General features: G+C 48.7%; 1 protein-coding gene across 1 annotated transcript in view; it reads right to left on the bottom strand.

Annotated features, from left to right (window-relative positions):
- The window catches only part of KSR2 (kinase suppressor of ras 2), a 427,400-nt gene that overhangs the window by 84,149 nt on the left and 319,015 nt on the right, over positions 1–24,236 (bottom strand). The window contains exons 6-8 of the mRNA XM_088827840.1: positions 20,615–20,684; positions 17,106–17,189; positions 1,427–1,492 (exon numbers count right to left, since the gene is read on the bottom strand). Of these exons, the coding sequence (XP_088683966.1) occupies positions 1,427–1,492; positions 17,106–17,189; positions 20,615–20,684 (220 nt within the window). The remainder of the gene's footprint in view (positions 1–1,426; positions 1,493–17,105; positions 17,190–20,614; positions 20,685–24,236) is intronic.

Here is a 24,236-nt window from a genome sequence, read left to right as displayed (position 1 = left end):
CCAGTATCCTTGCCTGGAGAGTCCCATGGACAGAGGAGCCTGGAGGGCTCTAGTCCATAGGGTCACAAAGAGTTGGACACGGCTGAAGCGAATTAGCACACAAGCACAACTTTTAAAAATAAGTATATGGTATATGAAGCCATTTGGGCTTTTTTAGAAACATGAGAAGTGGTACAATGCAAGTCACGTTGCTGGAGTGGCCATCCCCTCTAGGAGGTGCCTGGGCTCTCTCTCCGCTTTGCATGGCCCCATCAGGCCAGCATCTGTCATTCTGGGTACCTGCTTGACCCTGGCAGGCATCTGAGTTTGCAACTTCTACTCCAGAGTAGTGCTTCTTAACTTTAAAGTGCAGACGTGCAGATGCTGTTTAAAGTGCAGATTTTGATTCAATAGGTCTGGGGTGGGGCCAAAAGTTGTGCATTTCTAACATGCTCCCAGGTGATTCCCGTGCTGCTGCTGGTCCACGGGCCACAGCTGGAAGAGTAAGGGTCTGGACCAGTGATGGCCAATATCTGCAATGATGAACGTGTTCTATGTCTGCAAGTACTGTACTGTCCAGTACAGTAGCTGCATGTGGCCACGGAGCCCTTGAAATGTGGTTGGTGTGATTGAGTAATTAAATTTTTATTTCATTGTAATTCACCTAAATTTAAATAGTCAGATGTGGCTGGTAGCTACTGTATTGAACAATACAAGCTTAGAGAGTCCCCCACTAGATGAAGACCAGTGTCGATAATGGAGAAACTACCTCAAGAATCAGGGGAACTACATTTTGAAAGTTGGACTACAAGGCCTCCTATTGTATTCTTGGCAGGCAGGGAAAAAACTTTCCTTCTAGTCTTCCCTTCTGACTAAGTTGGTCTTGCTTTTGCCTGGTGGAAGGCTGGTAGTGGCTTCCCAGAGGCAGTGTCTGGCTACCTCCCTGCCCAGCCAGGTTGGCCCAGGCACTCCCAAGGCCCCAGGAGACGGAACACGGATGACCCAAACCAACAGGTCCGATCCAGACCCCTCTCTGTGCCTATTTCTACAGGGCCAGTTGACTGAGTCTGAACAGCACACAGTGGAAAACACTCAGCTAGTACTCTTTTTAAGTGGGAAAGGAAAGGAATAGGACTGGGGGGATAGAGAGGAGAGAGAAAAATTAGGAGAAAGGACAAGAATGAGAGAAGAGAATTAGGGGGGGGGAATGAATCTAGGGGCTAAACACTCAAGGAGACCAGAGTGAGGACGAAGAAGAGGGAGAACGGGCGCCGGGGTGGGTTAAGGAGACAGATGTCAGGAGGGGGAGTCAGAGGGAAAGAACTGAGGCAGGCAGAGGTTAAGGATCAAGGGGTTATCCAAAATTTACCTGGATGGACAGCTATCTCAGACAGCCTGCGGGAACCCCCACTACTACCCCAGGGCAGGAAGTGTTAAATACTTACCTCCTCGGTGGATGATCAGAAGATGACAGGGCGGGGCTTCTTTGGTGCATTTGTTGTGGCACTTTAACCTGAGAGAGAAAGAGAGAGAAGGATGGATAGATGGATGGATGTCGAGATGAACAAGTGGATGGATGGATGGGTGAGTGGATGGATGGATGGATGGTTAACTAGATGGATAGATGGGTGGGTGGGCAGATGAACAGATGGATGGATGTTTAAACGGATCAGTGGATGGATGAATAGATGGGTGGATAGATGGGTAGGTGGGCAGATGAATACATGGATGGATGGGTGGATGAACAGATGGGTGTTTAAACGGATCAGTGGATGGAGGGACAGATGGGTGGACAGATATATGGCTGGGCAGATGAATGGCTGGATGAGACACACCCATGGTTCAGAAAGCTCTGGGTGCTATGGACACCAAGGCATAGGGGGGAGATAAGACAGTTACCGCAAAGGCATACCCCTGGAACCTAGGAAATTAACTCCAGAGAGAGTTTTTCTGCCATCCCACATTCACAGGTCAGTCCTGGGTAGTCCAAGAGTGGGAAGCAACTGTTTAACCAACAATGTCCACTTGGACTTCGTGCTTTGACAGACATTGTTATCTACCAGTCTGTATTTGTCATCATCATTCAATCACCACCTGCTTGCCTGAAGACTCATTTGCCAGCCATTGTAGCAAACATTCTTTAGATGCTAAGTCATTAGATCTTTAAAGCACTTTTATGAACTAGGTATTATTCTTCCCATTTTACAAATAGAAAAGCTGAGATTAACTGACTTGTCCTGGCAGAAACCCTGGCTCAGAGGTGCCTGAGGCAGCCTCATTTTTTCCTTAAAGGCTCATTCTATAGGAGACAGCCAACCAAGCCTCCCAATTAGGATGAGATTAGTAACAGGTATTAAGTTTTACTGGTAATATGTTTAAGAGTTTAGAGGCAAAATGTCTTCCTTTGAGACAAATCCAAGATGTCACCCTGCTCTTCCTGATACCTTTGTCAGATTTCAAAGGGTACTATGACCTCATTTTCTCTTTTTCTTTTCTAAGGCCCCCAGACTCAAACCCATAAGGAAGGTCCCAGCTCCCATGGAGATAACTAGTGTTGCATCAAAGCCCTGATGGAAAGCCCTGCTGAGTGTGAAATTAGCCTTTAATTCATTCTACAAACAGGTCCTGGGGACACACACCACAGTCACGCAGATGAAGCCCCTATGTTTAGGGGGACAGTTAATAAACACATAAATATCAGATCATTGCCAGTGTGGGGAGATGGTGAAAAAATAATGCAGGGAAACGAGATGGAAAGTGACAGGAGTGGGAGGGGAAAGCTCCAGAGGCACAAAGGTTAGGGGGCAAAATCAAGCCTGATGGGTTCAAGGGTCAGAAGTTAAAGGCTGATGAAGCTGGAATGAAGAGAACCAGAGTGAAAGGAAGATTTGAGGAAGGGGAGGTGGGCAGAGCCCCAGTACGAGAGTCTATTGATCCCACAGACACCCAGAAGAAACCAGAGGGTTTAGAGAACTGTGACTGGGTCAGATGAATACACCTGAGCTGGGGAGACTGCTGACAACAAATGACAGTCAGATCAAGAGGTTTCTGTACTCTTCCCTATTGAAATAGCTCACCTTCCGGAAACTTCCAGAAAGAGATTGTTCCTTTCTGCCACCCCTGACTTAGGAGTCTTCTTGAGCAAACCCAGCTGGCAGGCTGATGGGCAGGTGTGAAGCACCCATTCCCCGTCATGGGCAGTGCCATGAAGTGAAGGAAAGCAAGTCAACGTTACCTTTGGACAGTGTCCAAATCAGGACGAGGCAGGAGACCCCAAGTGACCTCAGCCGTCTCCTATCTCCTCCTGGCATCTTCCTTTCTGTCTTCTGCAGGAAGGGAGCAGCCCTCGTCCACCTCTGGCTGCAGGGTGGGAGATGGAATATGCATCCTTCCAGTCATGGTTTCAGAGGGCAGTGCCAGGGCCGGGAGCATGGCCCCTGCTCCTGCAGAAACCCCAAGAGATCGTTCTCTGATGTCCGGACAGTTAAACCTTGCACAGAGGTTCTCATGTGAAAAACTAGAGCCCACACATCCAGGACTTGCTGATCCAGAGAGTAGGATGATCTTGGCACTGGAATCATCCAGACCTTGGAGGGGAGGGGGTACAGGGACTGAGGCCAAACATGCCTCATTTATGAAGAATCATTTTTCCAGCATGAAACATGCACGATTCCACCAAAATTAGATTTTTTCCTTTTCACTGCCTAAGAAAGAAGAGCCACTAGCATGCAATTTATCGGTAGACCACCTACTTCAGAGTCAGATTCCCAAGGCATACCCTCTCGGGGTCTGACTTGGGAAGTGCTGGGAGTGTGGGTTTTCAGCAAATGCACGCCAGAGCTCAAGGACCACACAGAAGAGGGACACACTCTACTGCCAGGTAAGAGATGTCTGGATGCCTAAGTCTTCCAGAAGGCAGGGTCCTCCTTGCCTCATATCCCCCCAAAAATAAAACAGATTAAAAAAGTAAAAGGAAATGGTGTCAGGATAATAAACTGAACAAATCTGAGTTCAAACCCTGACACCATCACCTCCTGACTGGGACAAGCTGGGCAAGTCGCTGACCCGCTCTGAGCCTCAGTTTTCTCATCTGTAAAGTGGGGACAATCACAGCATCTGTCTCACAGGACAGTAGAGATGAATGATACAACAGAGGTAAGGTGCCTAGGACGAGCACTTGAAGTTGCAGGTACTCTTGGTTTTACTGTGGGAGTTGTGTTTATTGTTAGTTTGTGCAGTGTTCCACAAACTAACAATTTGTGGGACAAACTAACAATTTGTGGGACAACTCAGGGGTGTATTGTCAAGGGACTGGATCCCAGGTGCCCATGACCGTCACCTGCTCTTCTAGGACCAGGACAGGCTGTCTTCCCTTCCTGTCCCTCTCTCACTTCTCAACACCCCCCACCACCACCACTGGGGTGGCCTGGGCTCACCTCTCAAAGAAACTACTTGTCCCCAGATCTTTGTCCCAGGGTCTGTAGAAAAAGGGGAGCCCAACTAAGTCACCATGATTATTAGAGGAAGTTTGGAACACCGACATGGTCTGCCCCAAAGCTCTCACATCAAAACCAAGCCTTCTGCTCCTTGTCCTTCCTATGTCCCTCGAGCCCACGGTCCTTAAGGAATTGGGTCCTCCATGTGCTCCGTTCCACAAGGAGGAAAACAGAGAGGTGGGGAGGATACAGTGGACCGCTCTGGACAAATCTCCATACCAGACATGGCCCTGAGGAGCCCTGCAAGTTAGGATGGTAGCTCTGATCAACTCCGGGCACCAGGTAAAGGTCACATGTGCTTCCAGGTAAAAGCCTGGGCTTCAGAATCCAGCTGACCTGAGCCTGGGTCACAGTTCTACCTTTTCCAGACCAAGGAGGCATCCACCTGCCTAAGTTCCAGGTTCCTCATAGGCAGAACTGCCATGAGGATCCAATGAGAAAATGTCCGAGTGGTGCCCACCTGGACGGCAAATAGGTCAATGTCTCTGCAGGCAGGGCTAAGGCACACTTGAAGGCACACAGGAAATGTAACACGAGCCTCAGGCAGCCTGGACACTTGGAAAGGATTTATTTAAAACTTTCATGGAAAAGAGTTCATTTTTTTCAACTTCAAAGGCTAACAGGATAAGCTTCAGTTATCAAGAAAAGTTGCTTACGTGGGATATCTCATTCTCCAAAGGAGCTAGCTGCTGGCCGAATGAGACATCCTCGCTGTCTGAAAATTAAATATGTGAATTTATCTTGGGGCCAGGATTTGGGTCTTCCTCCTCCTGGCAGCAACTTTCCCACACTGCTGACAGTGCCAGGCTGGTGCCTGATACAAGCTAAACAGACACTGGAGAGACAGAGGGACAGAGGAGAAGAGAGAGAAACAGAGCCCGACAGAAGGGAACGCCCCCCGCCTGCTCCTGGTGTGGGAACATGAACAGTCTCCATCAAATTTTCTGAATTTCTTTTTGATGTGGACTACTCTTTAAAGTCTCTATTGAACATGTTATAATATTGCTTCTGTTTTATGTTTCGGTTTTCTGGCCGTGAGGCATGTGGGATCTTAACTCTCTGACCAGGGATCGAACGTGCATTGGAAGGTGAAGTCTACCACTGGATCATCAAGGAAGTCCCAAGTCTCCATCAATTTTTAGAAAGTGATTTCTATTTCTTATAAATTATATCCCTTGCAGTTTGTGAAGTGCGAACACACCCCCTTCTGGATTCCCTTCTTTTGGCCTTCCTTCCTCCCCTACGTGGGGGTGGGAGACGGGGATCTGACCACAAGCAAACTGGACTTCTGTGGATCCTGCCCAGGAACTGTATGAGACAAACAGTTTTATGAGCAGCTCTGCCCTTTCCTTAATGGATGTGTCCTGGCCCCCAGCAGCCACAAGACACAGAGCAGACACAAGCCTGGAGAGTGGCGTGGGGCTGGGATCAGAAAGGCAGCCTTCCTGGATGAGGCTCCATTATGACCCTTGCTGGTGAAGACAAACATGTTCATTTCAAGTGGTTTGCCAGTGGAGTCGAATCAATTTATGAAAAGTTTGCTCCGGGCAGCCTACATCCCTGATCCTTTCTTTCATCCCACACCAGCTCACTTTGTAATCTGCCTTTCCTTACAGAGTGCAAATGGGATGTTTTTAAATACCTGGTCCCCGACATCCAGTTGAAGAAATGTTAAGCAAATACCCAATTGGAGCCAGGCGCTCTTATATAACCCTGGGCAATTCTGAACAACAATCCTGTGAGCGATGGATACTGTTACACCCATTTTAAAGTCAAAAAGACTGAGGCTCAAGAAGCAGCCCAATCACATAGATAGTAAACAGCAGACTCAGGATAACAATTTATTCATGCTCACATAAAACAACATCATCTTCTCCCTCTGTGCCAGGTGCTGTGTGAGGCACTGCAGGTATATAATAACATGGGGGGAGAATTCTTCTTTAACCACCTTTCTTAGAATCATCCAGCAAGGAGTTTACTATCTAGATGGGTATGGAAACCCATCTCTTGTCCTTTCAAACATAAATGCCATTTCACTCATTTCATTGCATCAAAGTCAAGTCACCTCCTAGAAATGACCCCATTTGGATGGGAACCAGGATCCCAGAGCCTTGGGTTGGGAAGAACCACTTCCATCCAGAGGCTCCTTTTGAGATCTATTCCACCATCTAATATTTCCTGAGCACTCACTGTGCCAGGCATTGTGCTCACCCTGTTTGTATGAACGATGAACAAAGCAGACACAGCCCTTCCCTTGAAAAAAGTCTAGTTAGAGGGACCAAGTGGTAAATAGACCAACACAACATCGAATGATCTGAAAGGGCATGATATGTCACTTTGGAACTGAGGGGAGTCAGGGAGGGCTTCCTGGAGGAATTGATAACTGAGCTGAGCCCAGGGAGCTAGCAGAGATGCACAAGAAAGATCTAGGCTGAAGCACTAGGGTGCACAGAAGCATCAGCGAGTGGGCACGGGTGCTGCTGCAGGATTGGTGGCATGGAGAAGCTGGAGCTCTGGGCAAAAGGAGGGATGTGGTGAGAGGGAAGGAAGGAGAGGTAAATAAGGATGGCACAGGGTCTGCTCAGGAAACTGGATTTTATTCTAAGAACTGAGGGGAACCAAGGAGGGTGTTAAACAGGGAGGTGAAGGCTGGATAAGCGTTTTGGAAAGACCTTCCCCCACCCGTGCCCCACCCCAGGAAGCAGATACTTACACTTACAGGGCAGCCAGTGTGCCTCTCAGGTTATCCCTCCTCACTCTCCTGCCTCTGCTTGCCTCCCCTGTACATCACTGCATTAGGTGCTTCTTAAGGCTTCTTGCAAAATCACTAAACCAAATCAGTACCCTCTTTGCAGTGGGCTTGTCTGTATCAATACCCCAACTGAGCAGTTTTGTCTAATTTTGGTTCTCCTGGGGTCTGTAATCTGAGCCCATACTTCTAGAAACGTCTCCTTATGGTCTTGGTGAAGGACCTCAAAGAACACACCCCCCTTAACTCACTGCTGACCGCCCAGTAGGGTTGAGCTCTTTGGCCTTCAACTGAGTTAGAAGGAGAAAGGCAACTGCTGAAATGAGCAAGGTAGATGGGGAGTATTAACACAGAAATCAGAATGAATGCTCCAGCAACATAATGGACGATAATCCGGAAAACCCCAGCACCAGTCTTTCCATAAGAGGTCTCTGTAAGGAAGCTATAGATTTATTATCTGTTGGAGACGCCTCCCGCAACCCCACACCCTGCTTCCCCAAGAGAGGAGAGCATGACTACAGAGCCCTCTGGGTTCCCAGCACCTGTGGGGCGGGGGGGCTCATCACAGAGACCCATTCATCATCTTTCGATTCAAGAAGGGATGATGGGAGAAGGCGGCAGGTGGGGGAGGAAAAAACTGATAGCTCTGGTCCAGGGTCAGGTTGAGATCAGAGTCTCATCTTCTGCTTGTCTGGTTCAAGGAGAAGCAGAGTAGGGACCGGCAGCTGTGTGGCTGGTCCTTTGCCCGTGTAAAGTGGTTAAGGCTCTGGGATCTTAAATAAGAGGGATCCGTGGGTTTGAGAAATAGATTCAACCACAGTGAGACTTTTGGGCCAATGAGTTTTTCCTGAAGGGCTCTGTTTTCTTAGAAACGGGGATAATGATAGACCGTACTTTCCCTGGTTGTTGTAAGAATTAAATGAGTTCATGCATGTAAAGTATTTAGCAGAATGTCTGGCACTCAGCAAGCCCTCGATACATGATACCATGACCATCACCATCATCCTTGCATCCAATCCCCACCTCAACCTCCAGGAGAATTATAATTCACCCTCACATACTACTGTAATTGGACCGAACTATAATAGGTAAGGGGCTTCCCAGGTGGTGCTAGTAGTAAAGAACCTTCCTGCCAATAAAGGATACATAAGAGACTCGGGGTTAATACCTGGGTCAGGAAGATACCCTGGAGGAGGGCATGGCAACCCACACCAGTATTCTTGCCTGGAGAATCCCATGGACACAGTAACCTGGCAGGCTACAGTCCATAGAGTTGCAAAGAGTTGGACGTGACTGAAGCGACTTAGCACACATAATAGGTAAAAACTCATATAAGGGACCATTAATTCTCAAGATTATTGCAAAAACTGAAGTGTTCCTATTAATGGAAAAAATAAGTTTAGGCTTCAAGCTGGTGATCTCTGAAATACACGCTCATAATTATATCCTGCCAATATCCTGCCTGTTGTACAAATTCCTGAAGCTTCCAGGAACTTCACAGCAGCTGCAACACCAGCTCATCATTTCCCCAGTTTTGCAAAAGCTGGGAAAATTAGAGCGCCCAGTGGCTCAAACCAACCATGGCTTACTTCCTGCTTTTATCTCCTTGTCACCTGTGGCTGAAGTCATTTTGCAAACACAGGAAAATTTCAGATGAAACATTGGACTTTGAGGCAAGGACACTGGAGAAGAGAACACACAGGGCAAGGAGGGCACCGAAGAGCATGTGAAATCCAAGTGAAAAGATACAATAACAGAGCAAAACCAGATAAAGCAAAATGGCACAGGGACTGCTCACGTGAAAAGAATTAAGTGCAAGCATGTCTAGCCAGGCTACTGCGGGCAGGAGGAGGGGGAACTATGGAAAATGCATTAAAACACACTGGGATAAACTGGAAATAGTGTGCTGTTTCTAAACATCAGTTTCTACCTTTCCAGGGAAGTGATTATGGCTCTCCTGCCTACGGAAGCGGGCAGTGACCTTAATCGGAGCATGTCAAATGTTTCTACCAGCACAGACCTGCCTTCGCCAACCTGGGTCACCTGGGAAATGGGACTTTCAGTGCTTGACCCAGGGAAGTCCCAGGCAACCCGAGCGGTTTGATCATTCTATTGAATATTTTAGTAACGGCACTCTAACGCTGGCACTTAAAAGCTGAATAATGGATATACAGCCCCATTGGTTGGGGATGAGGGATTTGCGATATAAAACAGTGGTTCTCCCCCAAGGGCAATTTTGTGCCCCCTCCACACCACAAGGGACATTTGGCAATATCCGGAGACATTTTTGATTGTCATAGCTGAGGGTGGAGTAGGGGGAGGGTGGAGTGGGTGTGTGTGTGTGAACATAATGGTGCTAAACATCCTTCAATGCGTAGGACAGCCTCCGTACCACAAAGAATTATCTGGCTCAAAATGTCAAGAGTACCAAGGTTGAGAAACCTTGTTACGAAGCCTTTAACTAGTCTCCCAAGAAACTGGCTAGTTCAGAAAATCCCCAAAGAAAAATGAAGAACAAGGACTACAGAAAAGTAAGAAATGGGCTAACTTTTCCAGAAATTCGACATTGCATAAACCCTCAGAGGTGATCTGGTGAGTCTGTTTCTTTTCATATTTCATATTAATAGAGAATCCACTTCTGTAATGAAATAACTGCTGAACATCTTAAAGAGTCTGATTTGAAAGAATCATCAAATCATTAACGTGACTGGAGCACTCACATGTCTCATCACACCAAATGAACATAGTAGCCTCACTGTACATCAGAGAGGTTTAGAAAGTTTCCCAGAGTCACACAGCTTGGAAGCAGCAGAACCAGGACCTGCTCTCTCTGTCTCCAGTGTCTGGATTGTGCTGTTGCTTTGCTGTCCTAAGTCGAGCTCCCTAGAAACAGATCCTGAGATGGGAAATCTGGCAAGTGCTTTATGGAGGGAGTTCTACAGGATGTTCCTTAGCACGGTAGGATGGGGGAGAAGCTAAGCAAGGACATGGTTGCAGGTGACTCTAGTCTCAGCCTGATCCCACAGGGGGCTCTGGGGTGTGAACTGTACCCTTGAGTCTGTCTGCCTGCAGGCAAGGAAGCTGGCCCTTTGCACACCTGCGCCAGTTGTGCCCTGACTGCCTGCCTCTGAGCCCCCTGTGGGAGAAGCTACAATCAGCCAAGGGCAAGCCCCCCGGGGAAGGTCTCAGATTTGATCTGGTAGCACCGGCATTCCTAAATGAGGTCACTGGAACTGTGCTCAGCAGCTACTAAGTTAATCATCCTATCTTCAAAGCAGAGGAGCGAGTACTCTGTGGTCCTAGAGGAAAATGAGTCTTACACATCTGCAAGGTGTTCTGATACCCTTACAGTTCCTGTCTCAGACCCCAAGAGCAGGTGATTCAGAGCACAGCAGGACTCTCCACCACCGCCCAGAGGCACGGCCATCCCAACACCACATTCTCCTCCCTGCCCTGGGCCTCATCCTGGCCGGTGAGCTGGTCCAGGGTGGTGGGAGCTCCAGAGCCCAAGACTACTTTCCCAGAAGAGCGGCTGGCTGGGTGGTAAGGGGTGCCTCCCCTCCACTGGCCTGGAGCCTCAGGAAGCAACAGCAGGAGTCCTAGGGCTGGTACCAGGGCTGCAAAGCAGAACCAGTCTCCTCTCTACCCTGGACTCTGCTTGCAAAATACTCTCAGACCAGATTCGATTCCTGGGTTGGGAAGATCCCCTGGAGAAGGAAATGGCAACCCACTCCAGTATGCTTGCCTGGAGAATCCCAAGGACAGAGGAGTCTGGTGGGCTGCAGTCCACCGGGTTGCAAAGAGGCGAACACGACTGAGCGACTAAGTCCGGAGCCAAGCCTTTGTCAGTGGCGTTTCCTCAGCCCAGAACACTCACACTTATATGCGAACAGGAATTATCCGGGAGGTTGACTAAAAATGCAGATTTCGGACCAAGAGTCTGGGTCAGAGTCACCTTGGTTCAAACTCTTATTTTCTAGAACACAGCCTCTCAAATCACCACTGCCGGTTTTCCTGCAAGAAACCCAGAGAGACGTGGAAAGGTTTCCAAGGAACCTGACCACAGCCCCACAGAAGTGTCTTTCTCTAGAAGGACCCTGAGAAGGGGGAAGGGTGCAGATAAGACATGACTGAGCCAGAGAAATCCATCAGCATCTTACTACAGAAGCAAACTTCAGTGAGCTGAACCCATGGTTATCAGACAATACACGGTCTGCACTGACAGCCGACCACTTAGAACGAAACTCCATTCTGTTCTCGTGAACCTATTAGATGAAAATGCCTCATTTTAGATAACTGCAAATTGCTTTCTGAGCATAATTTCCTATTAGTTCATTAATCTCTCTATTCAGAATGCTGACAAGACAGCTGATGATAATTCCGGAGGAAGTGGGCACCAAACCAAAGCAGGGGGGAAAGGGGTTAGACATTCAGAAGTACTCCGGCTTCCTGGGTGGAGGGGTACTCCCAAATTAACTTAATAACAGCATTAACTTTCATTTATTAACTTCTTATACTAGGCCAGGTACCAGGCTAAGCATTTTCCCTTATTTAGTCAGGTAAAAGATAAAAAAAAAAAGATTTAATAAAGTAGATGTCATTTTTTTTTCTTTCTGTATAGCAAGAGGGCTTCCCAGGTGGTGCTAGTGGGAAAGAACACACCTTCCAGTGCAGGAAACGTGAGAGACCTGGGTTCGATCCCTGGGTCGGGAAGATCCCTGGAGAAGGAAATGGCAACCCACTCCAGTATTCTTGCCTGGAAAATCCCATGGACAGAGGAGACTGGCAGGCTACAGTCCATAGGGTCACAAAGAGTCGAACATGACTGAAGTGACTTAGCATGCATGTAGAAAGAAACTGAAGCTTAGAAGTGATTACACAGTGGTGAGTCAGAATTCAAAGAGAGGTGTGTGTGTGTCTGACCTACAGCCTGGGTTCCTAATCGTAGTGGATCTTTTTTGACTCAGCACATAAATATTTACTAGATGAATCTACTGGAGAGACCAGGGCGAGCAAGACTCATGTCTATAGAGTGAGGCCAAGGGATGTAACAGCAGAAGAGACTGAAAAGTAATCAGCAAAGATGGACCAACATTAAAAAAATAACTCATGTGCTAAAATAAGGTCTGATCTCAGGAAACCAGTGCTTTCATATATAGAGCAATGGTTCTCAGACTGTGGTCCCAGGTCTGACACTGGCAGCATCAGCATCCCCTGAGAACTTGTCAGAAACGCGGATGCTGGGGGCCCACCTCAGACCTGCTGAACTGGAGACTCCAGGGAAGGTCCAGGGAGCTGTGTTCTCCTCAACTTTCCAGGGGATGCTGATTCACACTCCAGTTTCAGATCCATAATCTACAGAAATAAAATCAGCTCTGCAAGGGGATCTGGAGCTCACGAGAGCAGCGCTTCTCAAACTTAATGCACACAAGAGTCACCGGGACAATCTTAAAATGCAGGTTTGGGTGCAGCAGGTCTGGGGTGGGGCCTGAGAACCTGAGTTTCTGATCAGCTTCCTGCTGCTACAGGTTACAGGCCCAGGGACCACATTTGGAGTAGCATATGTCTAAGCCAGGGAGTTTCTGGCAGTAACACCACCAGAATTGTCCTAGATTTTTTAGTTGCTTAGTCGTGTCAAACTCTTTGTGATCCCATGGACTGTAGCTCACCAGGCTCCTCTGTCCATGAAATTCTCCAGGCAAGAATACTGGAGTGGATTGCCATTCCCTTCTCCAAGGGATCTTCCTGACCAAGGGATCGAACCTGGGTCTCCAATATTGTAGGCAGGATTCTTTACTGTCTGAGGCACCAGGTAAGCCCTGTTTTGGGTTTTCTTTTTTTAAAAAGGCAGGGATGGGGCAGGGGGTGGGGGTGGAGAATCACTACCTTCGGGACAGATTCAAACCCAAGCCTCTGGAAATTGCTTTAGGGTAATAGGAAATGACGGAGAAGGCAATGGCAAGCCACTCCAGTACTCTTGCCTGAAAAATCTCATGGACAGAGGAGCCTGGTAGTCTTCAGTCCGTGGGGTCGCTACAAGTCAGACATGACTGAACGACTTCACTTTCACTTTTCACTTTCACACATTGGAGAAGGAAATGGCAACCCACTCCTGTGTTCTTGCCTGGAGAATCCCAGGGACGGGGGAGCCTGGTGGGCTGCCGTCTATGGGGTCACACAGAGTCGGACGTGACTGAAGTGACTTAGCAGCAACAGCAGCAGTAGCAATAGGAAATGACCTGCATCACACACCACTTTCCCCCCAAGCTTCCCAGTCAGGTTTAAGACCCTCCCTGAGCACTCCAATTAAAACTGCAGCCCTTCCCTGACCCTTCCTGCCTCCCTGCTCTTTGTTCTTCTTAGCACTTCAGCATCGTCTGAACAGATGACCTATTTCACTACTTCGTTTCCTGTCTGGCCTCCCCGTCTCCAACCCTACTAGCATGTAAACTCCGTGAGGGCAGGGATTCTGTCTGCTTCATTGACTGTTGTTTTCCCTGTTCCTAGAACAGTTTCTGGCACATAGTACATGCTCAGTAAACATCAGTCAAGTAAATGAACAAATAGTTCTGCCCATTTTTTTTTTAATGAGCTCTGACGGCTAAGAATCTGCCCCACAATGCAGGAAACACAGGTTTGATCCCTGGGTGGGGAAGATCCTCTAAAGAAGGAAATGGCAACCCACTCCAGTATTCTTGCCTGGTGAATTCCATGGACAGAGAAGTCTAGCGAGCTACAGTCCATGGGGTTGCAAAGAGGCAGACACGACTGAGCAACTAACACTCGAACAGTTCCCGGCACACAGTACATGCTCAGTAAACATTGGTAGAGTAAATGAACAAGTAGTTCTGCCCATTTTTCTAACCAGCTCCCTCCCCATTCTTGGCGTTGCCCTCTGGGATTTCACTGGTTATCACTTGTATGCCCGGACTTCAGCTTCACTGAAGTTCATTTCTCTATAGGTGTGTCTTCCCCTAACCTTTTTGACAATGGGGTCTGTTTCCCTTTTCTTCTCTTCATCCAAATCTCTTCAACTAAAATTTTGCCCATCTTTTAAATCACATATAAACAGCCATCCACCATCCTCACTGTTAATTAATGCAAAAAACTGCAGAATTTCACTGATGGAAGAGTAAAATCAAATTTCAGTGGATGATATCAGTAATGGTTCCTAATGGCAATCCATCTCAGTATTCTTGCCTGGAAGATCCCATGGACAGGGGAGCCTGGTGGGCTAGAGTCCATGGTGTCCCCGAAGAGTCAGACATGACTCAGCAACTAAACAGCAACAACAACAATTATACACCAGAGAACCCTGAACTTTGCTGACATCACGCGAGTACTGCATCAGAGTTCCTGAGGCATCCTGAAGGTCTGTGGCTGCTACAGATTCTGCTTTCACCTTTTGGGTGGTTGTTCTAAAGTGAAAGAAAGTGAAAGTGAAATCTCTCAGTCGTGTCCAACTCTCTTTGACCCCACGGACTGTAGCCTACCAGGCTCCTCTGTCTATAGGGATTCTCCAGGCAAGAATACTGGAGTGGGTTCCCATTTCTTTCTCCAGGAGATCTTCCCGACCCAGGGATTGAACCCGGGTTCCCGCATTGTAGGCAGACACTTCACTGCCTGAGCCACCAGGGAAATCCTAAGGGCTGAGCAAATTGGTTAAATCAAGTGTTCCTTCCAACTAGAGATAGGTTTGAATCCTGCCTCTTACAATTCCAGGAGGCATTTCTATACAAGGTGAGAGTGGGGAGGAATGTTTGATAAAATGTTTGCCATCTGGGGCGAGGACCTTTCACAGACTCCTTCCAACAGCCCTGTGGTGGGGGTGGGGGTGGGGAGGGGCACTAACATCACGCCCACTTTGCAGGTGAGGAAACTGAGCCCGCGACGAGAGGCCCTTCCTAAGGTCACACAGGGAGTTCGGCAGTGCAGGTGGGACTCCAGCTCAGTTCTGCCTGCTTTAGAGCCTCTGCTTCTGGCAGGCACCCACCTCTCTCTCTCAGGTCCCCATCCCTCCTCCAACCTTCTGCAGGGTCTGAGCCTCTGCTCATTACTTCTAGAACAGAGAGAGCATGAGTGAAGGCTACCTCAAACTTCTGCCTCTAGCGCTGAAAATTAAAACGGCTCAGGAAGCGTTCAGCCTCGCGGACTCCTGGCTGCATCCCTGTCACCTAATTACCTGACTTCAAAGCCTCCGCTCGGCAGGTGTGAGGATGTGAGAGCTGCCGTCTCCCCTTCAGAACGTGGTGTGACTACATGCAGATGAGATGGACCCTGAAGCATCTGGTGTACCAGGGAAAGCAGACCGAAGTTCCACCTGGACCCGAAGGCATGGCTTCATGCATCTCAGGGTCAAAAAGAGTAGAGGCAGCCATCCTGGGGACTCACCTGAGACCAAGGTGGGGACGTGGGTCTCCAGACACTAACACCTGCTAGCTACTGCCCCCACCCCGTCCCCGTGCCATGGAGTTTAAGGTTCCTTAGAGGCTGGAACTAATTAATCCTCCCCACAACTCCAGGAGGGAAGGGGGCTCAGCCTTGCCTTATCACTGAGACATCCAGGCTGCAGGGAGAGTAAGAACTCCTTCATGGGGCAGCGATGTGGAAAGGCCTGATGCAACTTGAATCAGTTCCCAGCCTGGGCTGGACAAGGAAGAGGGAGGCTGGAGGAGAAAGAAAGAGTCCTACTTTTCAATTTAGTGGCCCCTATAAAGCGATCAGATGCATACTCATTTGTAACCCTTGATACAGCTGAACGTTAATATTTTACAGACCAGAGCAGGTATTTAGTACAAGTTTACAGGAGGGAAGAAGAAGACCAAACAGAAAGGCATTTGTGACCTTTGACAGAAGAACCCTAAGCCTGGCACTGGGTTATGTCCTTTGGTGTTGATTTATTCAATGCTCACCGCCACATCAGGCAGGTGTGATGATCACTTCTTTGGTGCAGATGAAAATCCTAGCAACAGAAATGTGAGGCCGCTCGCCCACGGTCACTGAGCTAAACAGTAGTGGGACCAGGATATAAAAACCTATCTCAGTCTGACTCCAAGGCCTACACTTTGTGTCACAGTCCCTCCTGCATCCCGTTGCCAGACGCAACCTGGGGTGGGTATGTGGAAGCTGGCGGAGGTGGGGGCTTGTGTGGTCTGGTCTTCTTGCCAGAACTCGAGACCAACATGATGCCACAGAAAGAACAGGAGTTTGTGGGACAGGGTTCAAGTCTTGACTGCCACTTCTTAGCTGTGTGACCTCAGGCTTACCCTAGCTTTAACTCAGCTTTCACATTTGTAAAATGGGAAGAATCAGAACCAGTCCCACTCGGAGAGACACCATGAGGAGAAAAAAAATAAGGGCAAAAGCCCATTGCAAAGTTGAACTCAGGGATTGGCAAACCATGGCTGACGGGCCAAAACCAGCCATGGCCTGTCTTTGTACAAAGGGCTTTATTGGAATTGATAAATCTGTCCTGCTTGTTTGTTTACATATTGTCTATGGCTGCTTTTGAACAACACAGCAGAGCTGAGGGACCCTGTGGGCCACAAAGCCTGAAATACTTACTCTCTGGTCGACCAGAGAGACAGTTTGCCAGCCCCTGATTTCAGAGCCTGTGGGAATGCAGGTTCTTGCTGTACTCTGCGGATAGCACTCTGCGTTTCTAGCATAGGCCATCAGCTCCAGTTCTTACTCACAAGTACTTTCCTGACCCTTTCCCCAAGTGCAGGTGGTCTTTTAGGGCATATTTAAAAAAAAAAAACAGAGCAAGCAGCTCTCCTGAGAGCCAAGGAACAAAACCCCCTAAGCCATCTCAGAGCCCAGGCTGGCTCCGGCCTGACATCAGGCATTGTGAAGAGGCGCTTGTGGGAACGGCCACTTACTTGCAGTTTTTACACTTGAGGCCGAAAAGCATTCCTTTCCCACAGACCGTGCACGTCTGAGACATCCAGTACTTGGTGGAAAACCTATGAGGAAGAGAGAGAAGGTGTTCAAGGCTAAGGTGATGTTAACTGACCTAGCTCTAGAAGGATGACCACTGGAAGGAAAAGCAATGGGCCCTTGATTCCAGCCCCACTTCTTCCAAACTAGGTGACTTAATCAAACTGCTTAAACCACTGGACCTTTGGTCTTTTCATCTGGAAAGTGGGCATAATAACACTATTGACCTTATAGGTTGTTTGGAGGATTCGACAAGGTCACGCATGTCAAGGTCTTCACACAGGGCCTGGTAGACAGAATGCGGTCACTGCATGGGGTTGTAACTATATTATTACCCAAACATTCAAAACAGTCATTCAGTCATTCAACAAACATGCCTGGAGGCCTACTATGTGCCAATTTCAGTTCCGGGACAGATGCATGGGGCTGTGACTATCCTCAGAGAACCACAAAGCAAGGTGCGGTTTCCCCGGGAGTCTGTTCCCTATCACTGAGCTGAGCCTTCCCCATCACTGCTATCTACATCCCTTGATTAGGGAGCTTCAAGTGGGAATTCCCCTCAAAAAGTGGAGACCCCCAAACTTTAGTAGCAGAGAAGAGGCCTCTAAAGGGAAAGCCTTTTCGGACCATCAGCTCACCTCCCTCCCTAGCCACTGCCACTTGCTGCAAACAGAAGGCAGTTTGGAGGTTTCTGATGAAGAACTAACGGGAACAGTGGTGCATTAACTTCTGGGGTTCCCTGCTGTTGCCAGGGTGCCTTCCTCACCCAGAGATACCAGGTAGCAGCAGGGCTGGGCCCAAAAAAAGTACTGGAGGTTGCCAGGTCAGAGTTAATTTTCATTTTCAATTTTTGTCACCTCCAGCAGGAGTTGTATCTAATCTCCACTGCCTCACAGTGTCAAAATGAAAATTGGAAGTGATTATGTAACTTTGGTGCTTGAAAATTTTGAGGGCAAGCCTGCATCCCTCTGCTGTACCATCTTGCCTGATTTGGGTCAGTCACTCTCCAAACAGAATGAGCTGCAGCCCGAAGCCTCCATGTATAAGCAAATAGCAATATTCTGAACACAGACTCTTGTGGCCAAGAAAACTCCCTTTCCAGTTTTGGACTGGGGGTTGGTTAAGTCCCATTCTGCCCCTTCAGTAGGGCCAGTGAGTTTGGCAGGATCTGTTTTGCAGGATTTGGCAGCTCTGGGGAATGGCAAATGGGCTTGTGTTCCAGCCACTAGCCAGCAGTGTGGGAATCAAGAGTATGAGTGGAAGATGGGAATTCCTTCTTTTCCAGCCCTATCTCATCCTTGGGATCAGCAATCGCTCTTCCCAAGATGTGACTAAGGCAACTCTGAGGACAGGGGATGGTATGTGATTTTAATTTCATTTTTTCACAAAGGCTGGGATGAGTCCAGGTCTCTCTGTCCTGGCAAGGAGCCAGGGAGAAGCACAGGCGAGACTGGAGAGTAACGGGAATCCTAAGTGCCAGCTCCTCTAAGATGTTCCTGATGCCCAAAATCACCAGACGATTTTCCTCCTCTTGGCATCAGCATTTGAATCTGAGGTACCACCAGGTCTAATGTTAGGGTGCTACAGTCTGGTGTCTTGCTTCAGCCGGTGAGGCCAACTGGGGTGGAGCCAAGTCAGGGAGTGAAGCTGAGCTGGGGTGTGACCAATTCAGGGGTGGAGCTGAGTTAGGGGTGTGGCCAATCCCAGGGGTGAAGCTGAGTTAGGGGTGTGACCAACCCAGGGGTGAAGCTGAGTTAGGGGTGTGACCAATCCAGGGGTGGAGCTGAGCTAGGGGTGTGACCAATCCAGGGGTGGAGCTGAGCTAGGGGTGTGGCCGATCCAGGGGTGGAGCTGAGCTAGGGGTGTGGCCAATCTAGGGGTGGAGCTGAGCTAGGCGTGTGACCAATCTAGGGGTGGAGCTGAGCTAGGGGTGTGACCAATCCAGGGGTGGAGCTGAGCTAGGGGTGTGGCCAATCCCTGGGTGGAGCTGAGCTAGGCGTGTGACCAATCTAGGGGTGGAGCTGAGCTAGGGGTGTGACCAATCCAGGGGTGGAGCTGAGCTAGGCGTGTGACCAATCCAGGGGTGGAGCTGAGCTAGGGGTGTGGCCAGTCCCAGGGTGGGGCTGAGCTAGGGGTGTGGCCAATCCCAGGGTGGGGCTGAGCTAGGGGTGTGGCCAATACCAGGGGTGGAGCTGACGTCACGGAGCAGAATGTAAGAAAACAAAAAACGGCCCTTCTTTTGACGTCTTTCTCTGCATCTCACTGCCTGACTACTGATGTGTCTATCATGTATTTCTCAAGGCTTCCTTAGCCGTTTTCTCATTTGAGTCTCAGCAACGATCCTGTCAACACATTTCTTTCAGAAACTGTTCATGAGATGCCATTCTGAGCGAGTTTGCCCACTCGGCCTCACCCAGGATACCATTAGGTGTCTGCCCCTGGTATTGCCCACCTCTTACAGCCCCGATCCCTTCCGTACTGTCGCGGTCTGTGAACTGTCTGTCCCTCCACTAGACTGCGAGCTCCCCAAGACTCAAAGCCTTAGGAGATGCTCAGCGTTGCAGCCCTGGTTCAGATATTCTCTACAGATGCTACAGAAAACAAATCGTGAACTCTGCTGGTCCCAGAGGCCTCGGTGCCCAGAAAGCTCCAGCAGTGGTGGCAAAAGAACACAAGGTACTGAGGCTGGTCGTTTTGTAGATTCATCACGTAGTCATTCAGGGCCTCAGCCTCCCTATCTGCCAAATGGGTGTGACCATACTTGTACTACTCACCCCACTGAGTTTGTGAACAGTTTGTGAGGATAACGTGATAAACAGTGAAAAGTTAACGTCACATAATGGTGACTTAGTAGACAGAAATTTCCTTCCTGAAAAGGGCAAGTGCGCTCCTGGAGAGACCGAAGCCTGCACCCAACAGGCCTGGAGCTCTGGACTGACCGAAAGTGAGCATCTCTGACCTCAGCCTGCAACCTTGTCTTCTGGGTGCAGAGAGTCAAAATTAGGACAAGCATTTGTCTCAGCACTGAGTGGTTATTACACGCCAGGGCCTTCACTTAGTGCTTTAATACATTATCCCACTTAATCTTCACAACCACCCTATGAGTAGGCAGAATTATCTGATGAGAAAATTGAGCCTCAGAGAGGTTAAGTAACTTCTTCAAGGGTGCAAAGCTTTACTAGCTGGGAATGGAATACAGGTCAGTCTGACTCCAAAGCCCTGGTTTTTAACCACTAGGTGTTAACTTCGTAAGAGCCAGGTGAAAAAGAAACAGGCATTTCGTTGCCCTGCCACATCAAGGTTCAACCTGGCAGAGGAGAGAAGGGAAGAGCAGGGTGATACAGGAACTGGGGCAGAACACTCTGCCGAGTCTTTCCCCACCCCAGGGCCAGAGCCCCCAGCCCTCACCCTGTTGGGAAGGGGCCCCCATGCACTCAGGAATCCAGCCTACCTGTGCTTGATGGAGTTGCCGAGGTCTCTGCGAGGGATCTGTGGGGACCAGCGTGGCACAGACAGTGTGTCTGCAGGGAGAGAAGACACGAGAAGGTCCCATTACACAGAGAACTGGAAGTGGGGGTGGGCTCTCACCAAGCCCCGGAAGGAAGAGGCAGCCTCGCTGGCCTCAGGAAGGGCACTGGCCACCATCACTTGTTAAACCAAAGCGAAGTGGAAAACTGGCTTAGCTTCTGTCATCTTGACTCAAGCAAGGTCCCCGGAGTGAGGCTTCCAGTCAGTGCCTGGAAAGAAAGCAGCCAAGGGAGAATAAAACTGAGCCTGGCTCCCATCAGCAAGCACTTATTGTGAGCGAGGCATGTGGCATGTGACTCACACGCCTGAGTTCGTTACACCCTCAAAACAAAGTTAGGGACTGTTAGCATCCCAACCTTACAGAAGAGGAAGCTGAGGCCTGGAGAGAGGAAGTCACGTGCTTGAGGTCGAACACCTTGTAGATGGCACACCAGCTGTAAGTCCAGGACCTAGGACACGTGCCTGTGCTCGCAAGGCTCTGATTCAGCAGATTCCAAATGCTGGTAATACAACTACCACTGTCCTAGTTTTTGTATGCCCTTGTACAGCTTAATTAAGTTGAATAATTTGTTTGTTTAAACACATTTATTCTCAAAGTAAACTCTGTAGAAAACCAATATCGCTTTCTGTATAAGTATTTAGAATATGTCTAACCATGCACCACCTTAAACTCACGCTAGAATAAGTGATAGATGGATGAATGGATGGATGTTTGGATAGCTGGCTGGATGAATAGTTGGATAGGTGGGAAGATGGACAGATGAGCTGCAATGTAGACAGATGGGTAAGTGGATGAATGAACTGGTAGGTGAGTGGATGGAAGGATGGAAGGATGGACTGGTAGGTGACTGGATGGAAGGACAGATGGATGGATAATCTGATGGATAAATGGGAATGAGGAAGAAGCAATAAATCACATGGACTTTAGACTGGGTGCCTGTTTTCATCAGGTCTTTTCTTTCATGCCTTAGACTACATCACAGTGACTCACACCACCACTCCACCACTGAGTTCCAGGACTCCTTCCACAGCCTCTGAGCACCAGCCCCCACCTTCACTCCACTGCCTGGTTGCCTGCATCACCCTCCTCACAGACCTCACAGGCCCCAGGGAAGTGTGAAACAACAGCAGAAATGAACTAGTGCTTTTTGTGAAGCCCCCACCAGTTAGGGGACAGAAGAAGGAAGTGGCTGACCCACACGCCAGCTCTCATTTCTCAGGCCAGATGGATGGAGCTGATTCCCTGTCCTCAGAGCTGCAAATGCACGCCTCATTTTTCACAGCAATTGTTATGGAGTGGCGTGCTCATCGGGGAGCTGGGCATGTCTGAACCCATCAGGGAGCGTTTAACCCCAACCCATTCACGCCTCCCTTCTGTCTAATGACACTGTCAACAGCCATCTGAAAGCTGTTTCCAGAAACCCCAATTCTGCCCTTGTAAAGCTGGGACCATTTCTGGGAGAGCAAACGATTTCGTAAGTCCCAAAGGGCAGAGAAAACCCAGAAGAGAGACAGCATGATGTATCAGTCAGAATCATAGCCAGTGGAATCTCTTCCAGGTTAACTAAAAACTAAATGTCATCAAGTCCAAGCCCATTTTATAACTTGTTTCGACTTGTGGGAGAAACAAACAAACAAAAAACAAGAAAGAAAAATAATTTAAAGGAAAGACAGCAGGAGGCTGAAGTCAGACTTCAGAGGAAGGATGCTACCTGCTGACTTTCTCCAGGCCAGGAATGGGTGGGGGCGGAATGACCGTGCTGGAGTGGAAGCCAGTACACAGCCTCCTCATGGGGAATCCACAGAATTATCAGTAGCAGCACCAAAGGGGCTTCATCTCATGGGATATTAGTAGCGGCTGTCTAGAAAGGTGTATTCAGAAGGATTCTGAGGCTCAAGAGGAAAGAGCATGGGATTGATTAGCAATGTCTGCCATTTTGTCATTGTTTAGTCACTAAGCTGTGTCAGACTCTTTGCGAACCCGTGGACTGTATAGCCACCAGGCTCCTCTGTCCATGGGATTCCCCAGGCAAGAATACGGGAGTGGGTTGCCATTCCCTCTCCACGTCTGCCACGGGTGGAGAACAAGGCGGTGCCAACCAGTCCGCATGTTTCTGCCACTCCTACAAGGACAAGGACCACATCTTCATCTGTGCATCACTGTCTCATAGCACAGCGTCTTGGACAAAGTAAGCATGCAATACATGTTTGCTGACTCTGAGATTAGTATCCAGAAAGAGTGAATATACTGAGTGCTCCATATGTGGTTGGCACTATTCTGTGCAGCTTGTACCCAGAAGCTATGCCTCTGTGCGGTCAGTGTTCTCATTAGTCCCACAGCCCAAAGGAAGAGACAGGAGCTCAGAAAGCTGCAGTGACTTGCTAAAGGTCACACAGCCGGGCCCTGGTAGATCCTCAGGGAGTAGCTCTGCAAGTGTTTATGAGCCTTCCAAAAGCCCCAGTCAGGGAGGTTTTGCCCCATGGGAACATTTGGCATTGTTTGGAGATATTGCCAAATAACCGGGGTGGAGGAGGTGGTGGTGGTGGTGGTGGTGGTGGGGTATTGGCATCTAACTAAGTAGAGACCAGGGATGCTGCTCAACATCATATAACACACAAGACAGACCCCTGCATCAAAGAACTAAGCAGACCCAAATGGCAATGGTGCCAAGGTTAAGAAACCCTCATCAAGACGTTTTTCACTTCTCTGGCCGTCTCCCCACCCCTGTCCCTCCCCCCAACATCTTGAGATGGTACTTGTGAAGCTCAACTCAGCAAAGAACAAATCCTCTTTTATTATAAGCACATCCCACCGTTGGATTCGTATCCTAGTTATTCTGTTATTCTCAATTACAGCACCTTCTCAGAAAAGTAGATGTAATTAAGTTTAGTAGTTTGGTTTCATTTCTCAATATCTGGTTGAAGGGGTGAATTCCGTCAATTACATTCAGTGGCTGCGACATCATTAGTCTCAAGCAATAATAACCTCCACACGGCTTCATCCGTGGGTGTGCAGATCTGAACTCTGAGATCTCTTTACTTTCTTCATTTGGATTTCATTAAACTTGCCAATGCAAGCCTTAAAGCAAAGGAAAACTGTTTAAAAGGAAAATCTATGAAAATTCAGAACTTATCATAACAGAGAAGGCAAACAGCATTTAGAGCAATTAAACTGATACAGAAACTTCTGTTTAACAATCAAAGTGCCTATTAAGATGTCTCCATAGCTGAACAAAAGCTTCTTTTCTACTCTCATTTTCTGATAACAAGTCAGGCAGACACGGAGGCAGAATTGTGACCATCCCTGGTGCCTTCCGTTCCAGGGGCAGGATAACAGGAAAACAGACACTTCTTCCCAGACGTTTTCATTCGTGGGGCATGGAAAGGAGAGGGTTGGGGGGAAGGAGGGCTCCTCTTCCCTCCTTAGGCCCCACTGTTGATGCCTCTCGGAAGCGCCCCTGTAGAGAAGGGGAGAAACCAGGAGGCTTGGTCTTTGACACCTTGGTAGCCAGACAACAAACAGGACCCATGATAGAAGGAACCAA

The sequence above is a fragment of the Moschus berezovskii genome, chromosome 19 (genome assembly GCF_049115385.1).
Source record: "Moschus berezovskii isolate FMDL1 chromosome 19, NW_MosBer_1.0, whole genome shotgun sequence".
In the NCBI taxonomy this organism is placed as follows: Eukaryota; Metazoa; Chordata; class Mammalia; order Artiodactyla; family Moschidae; genus Moschus; species Moschus berezovskii.
This window is presented reverse-complemented; position numbering and strand designations above follow the sequence as displayed.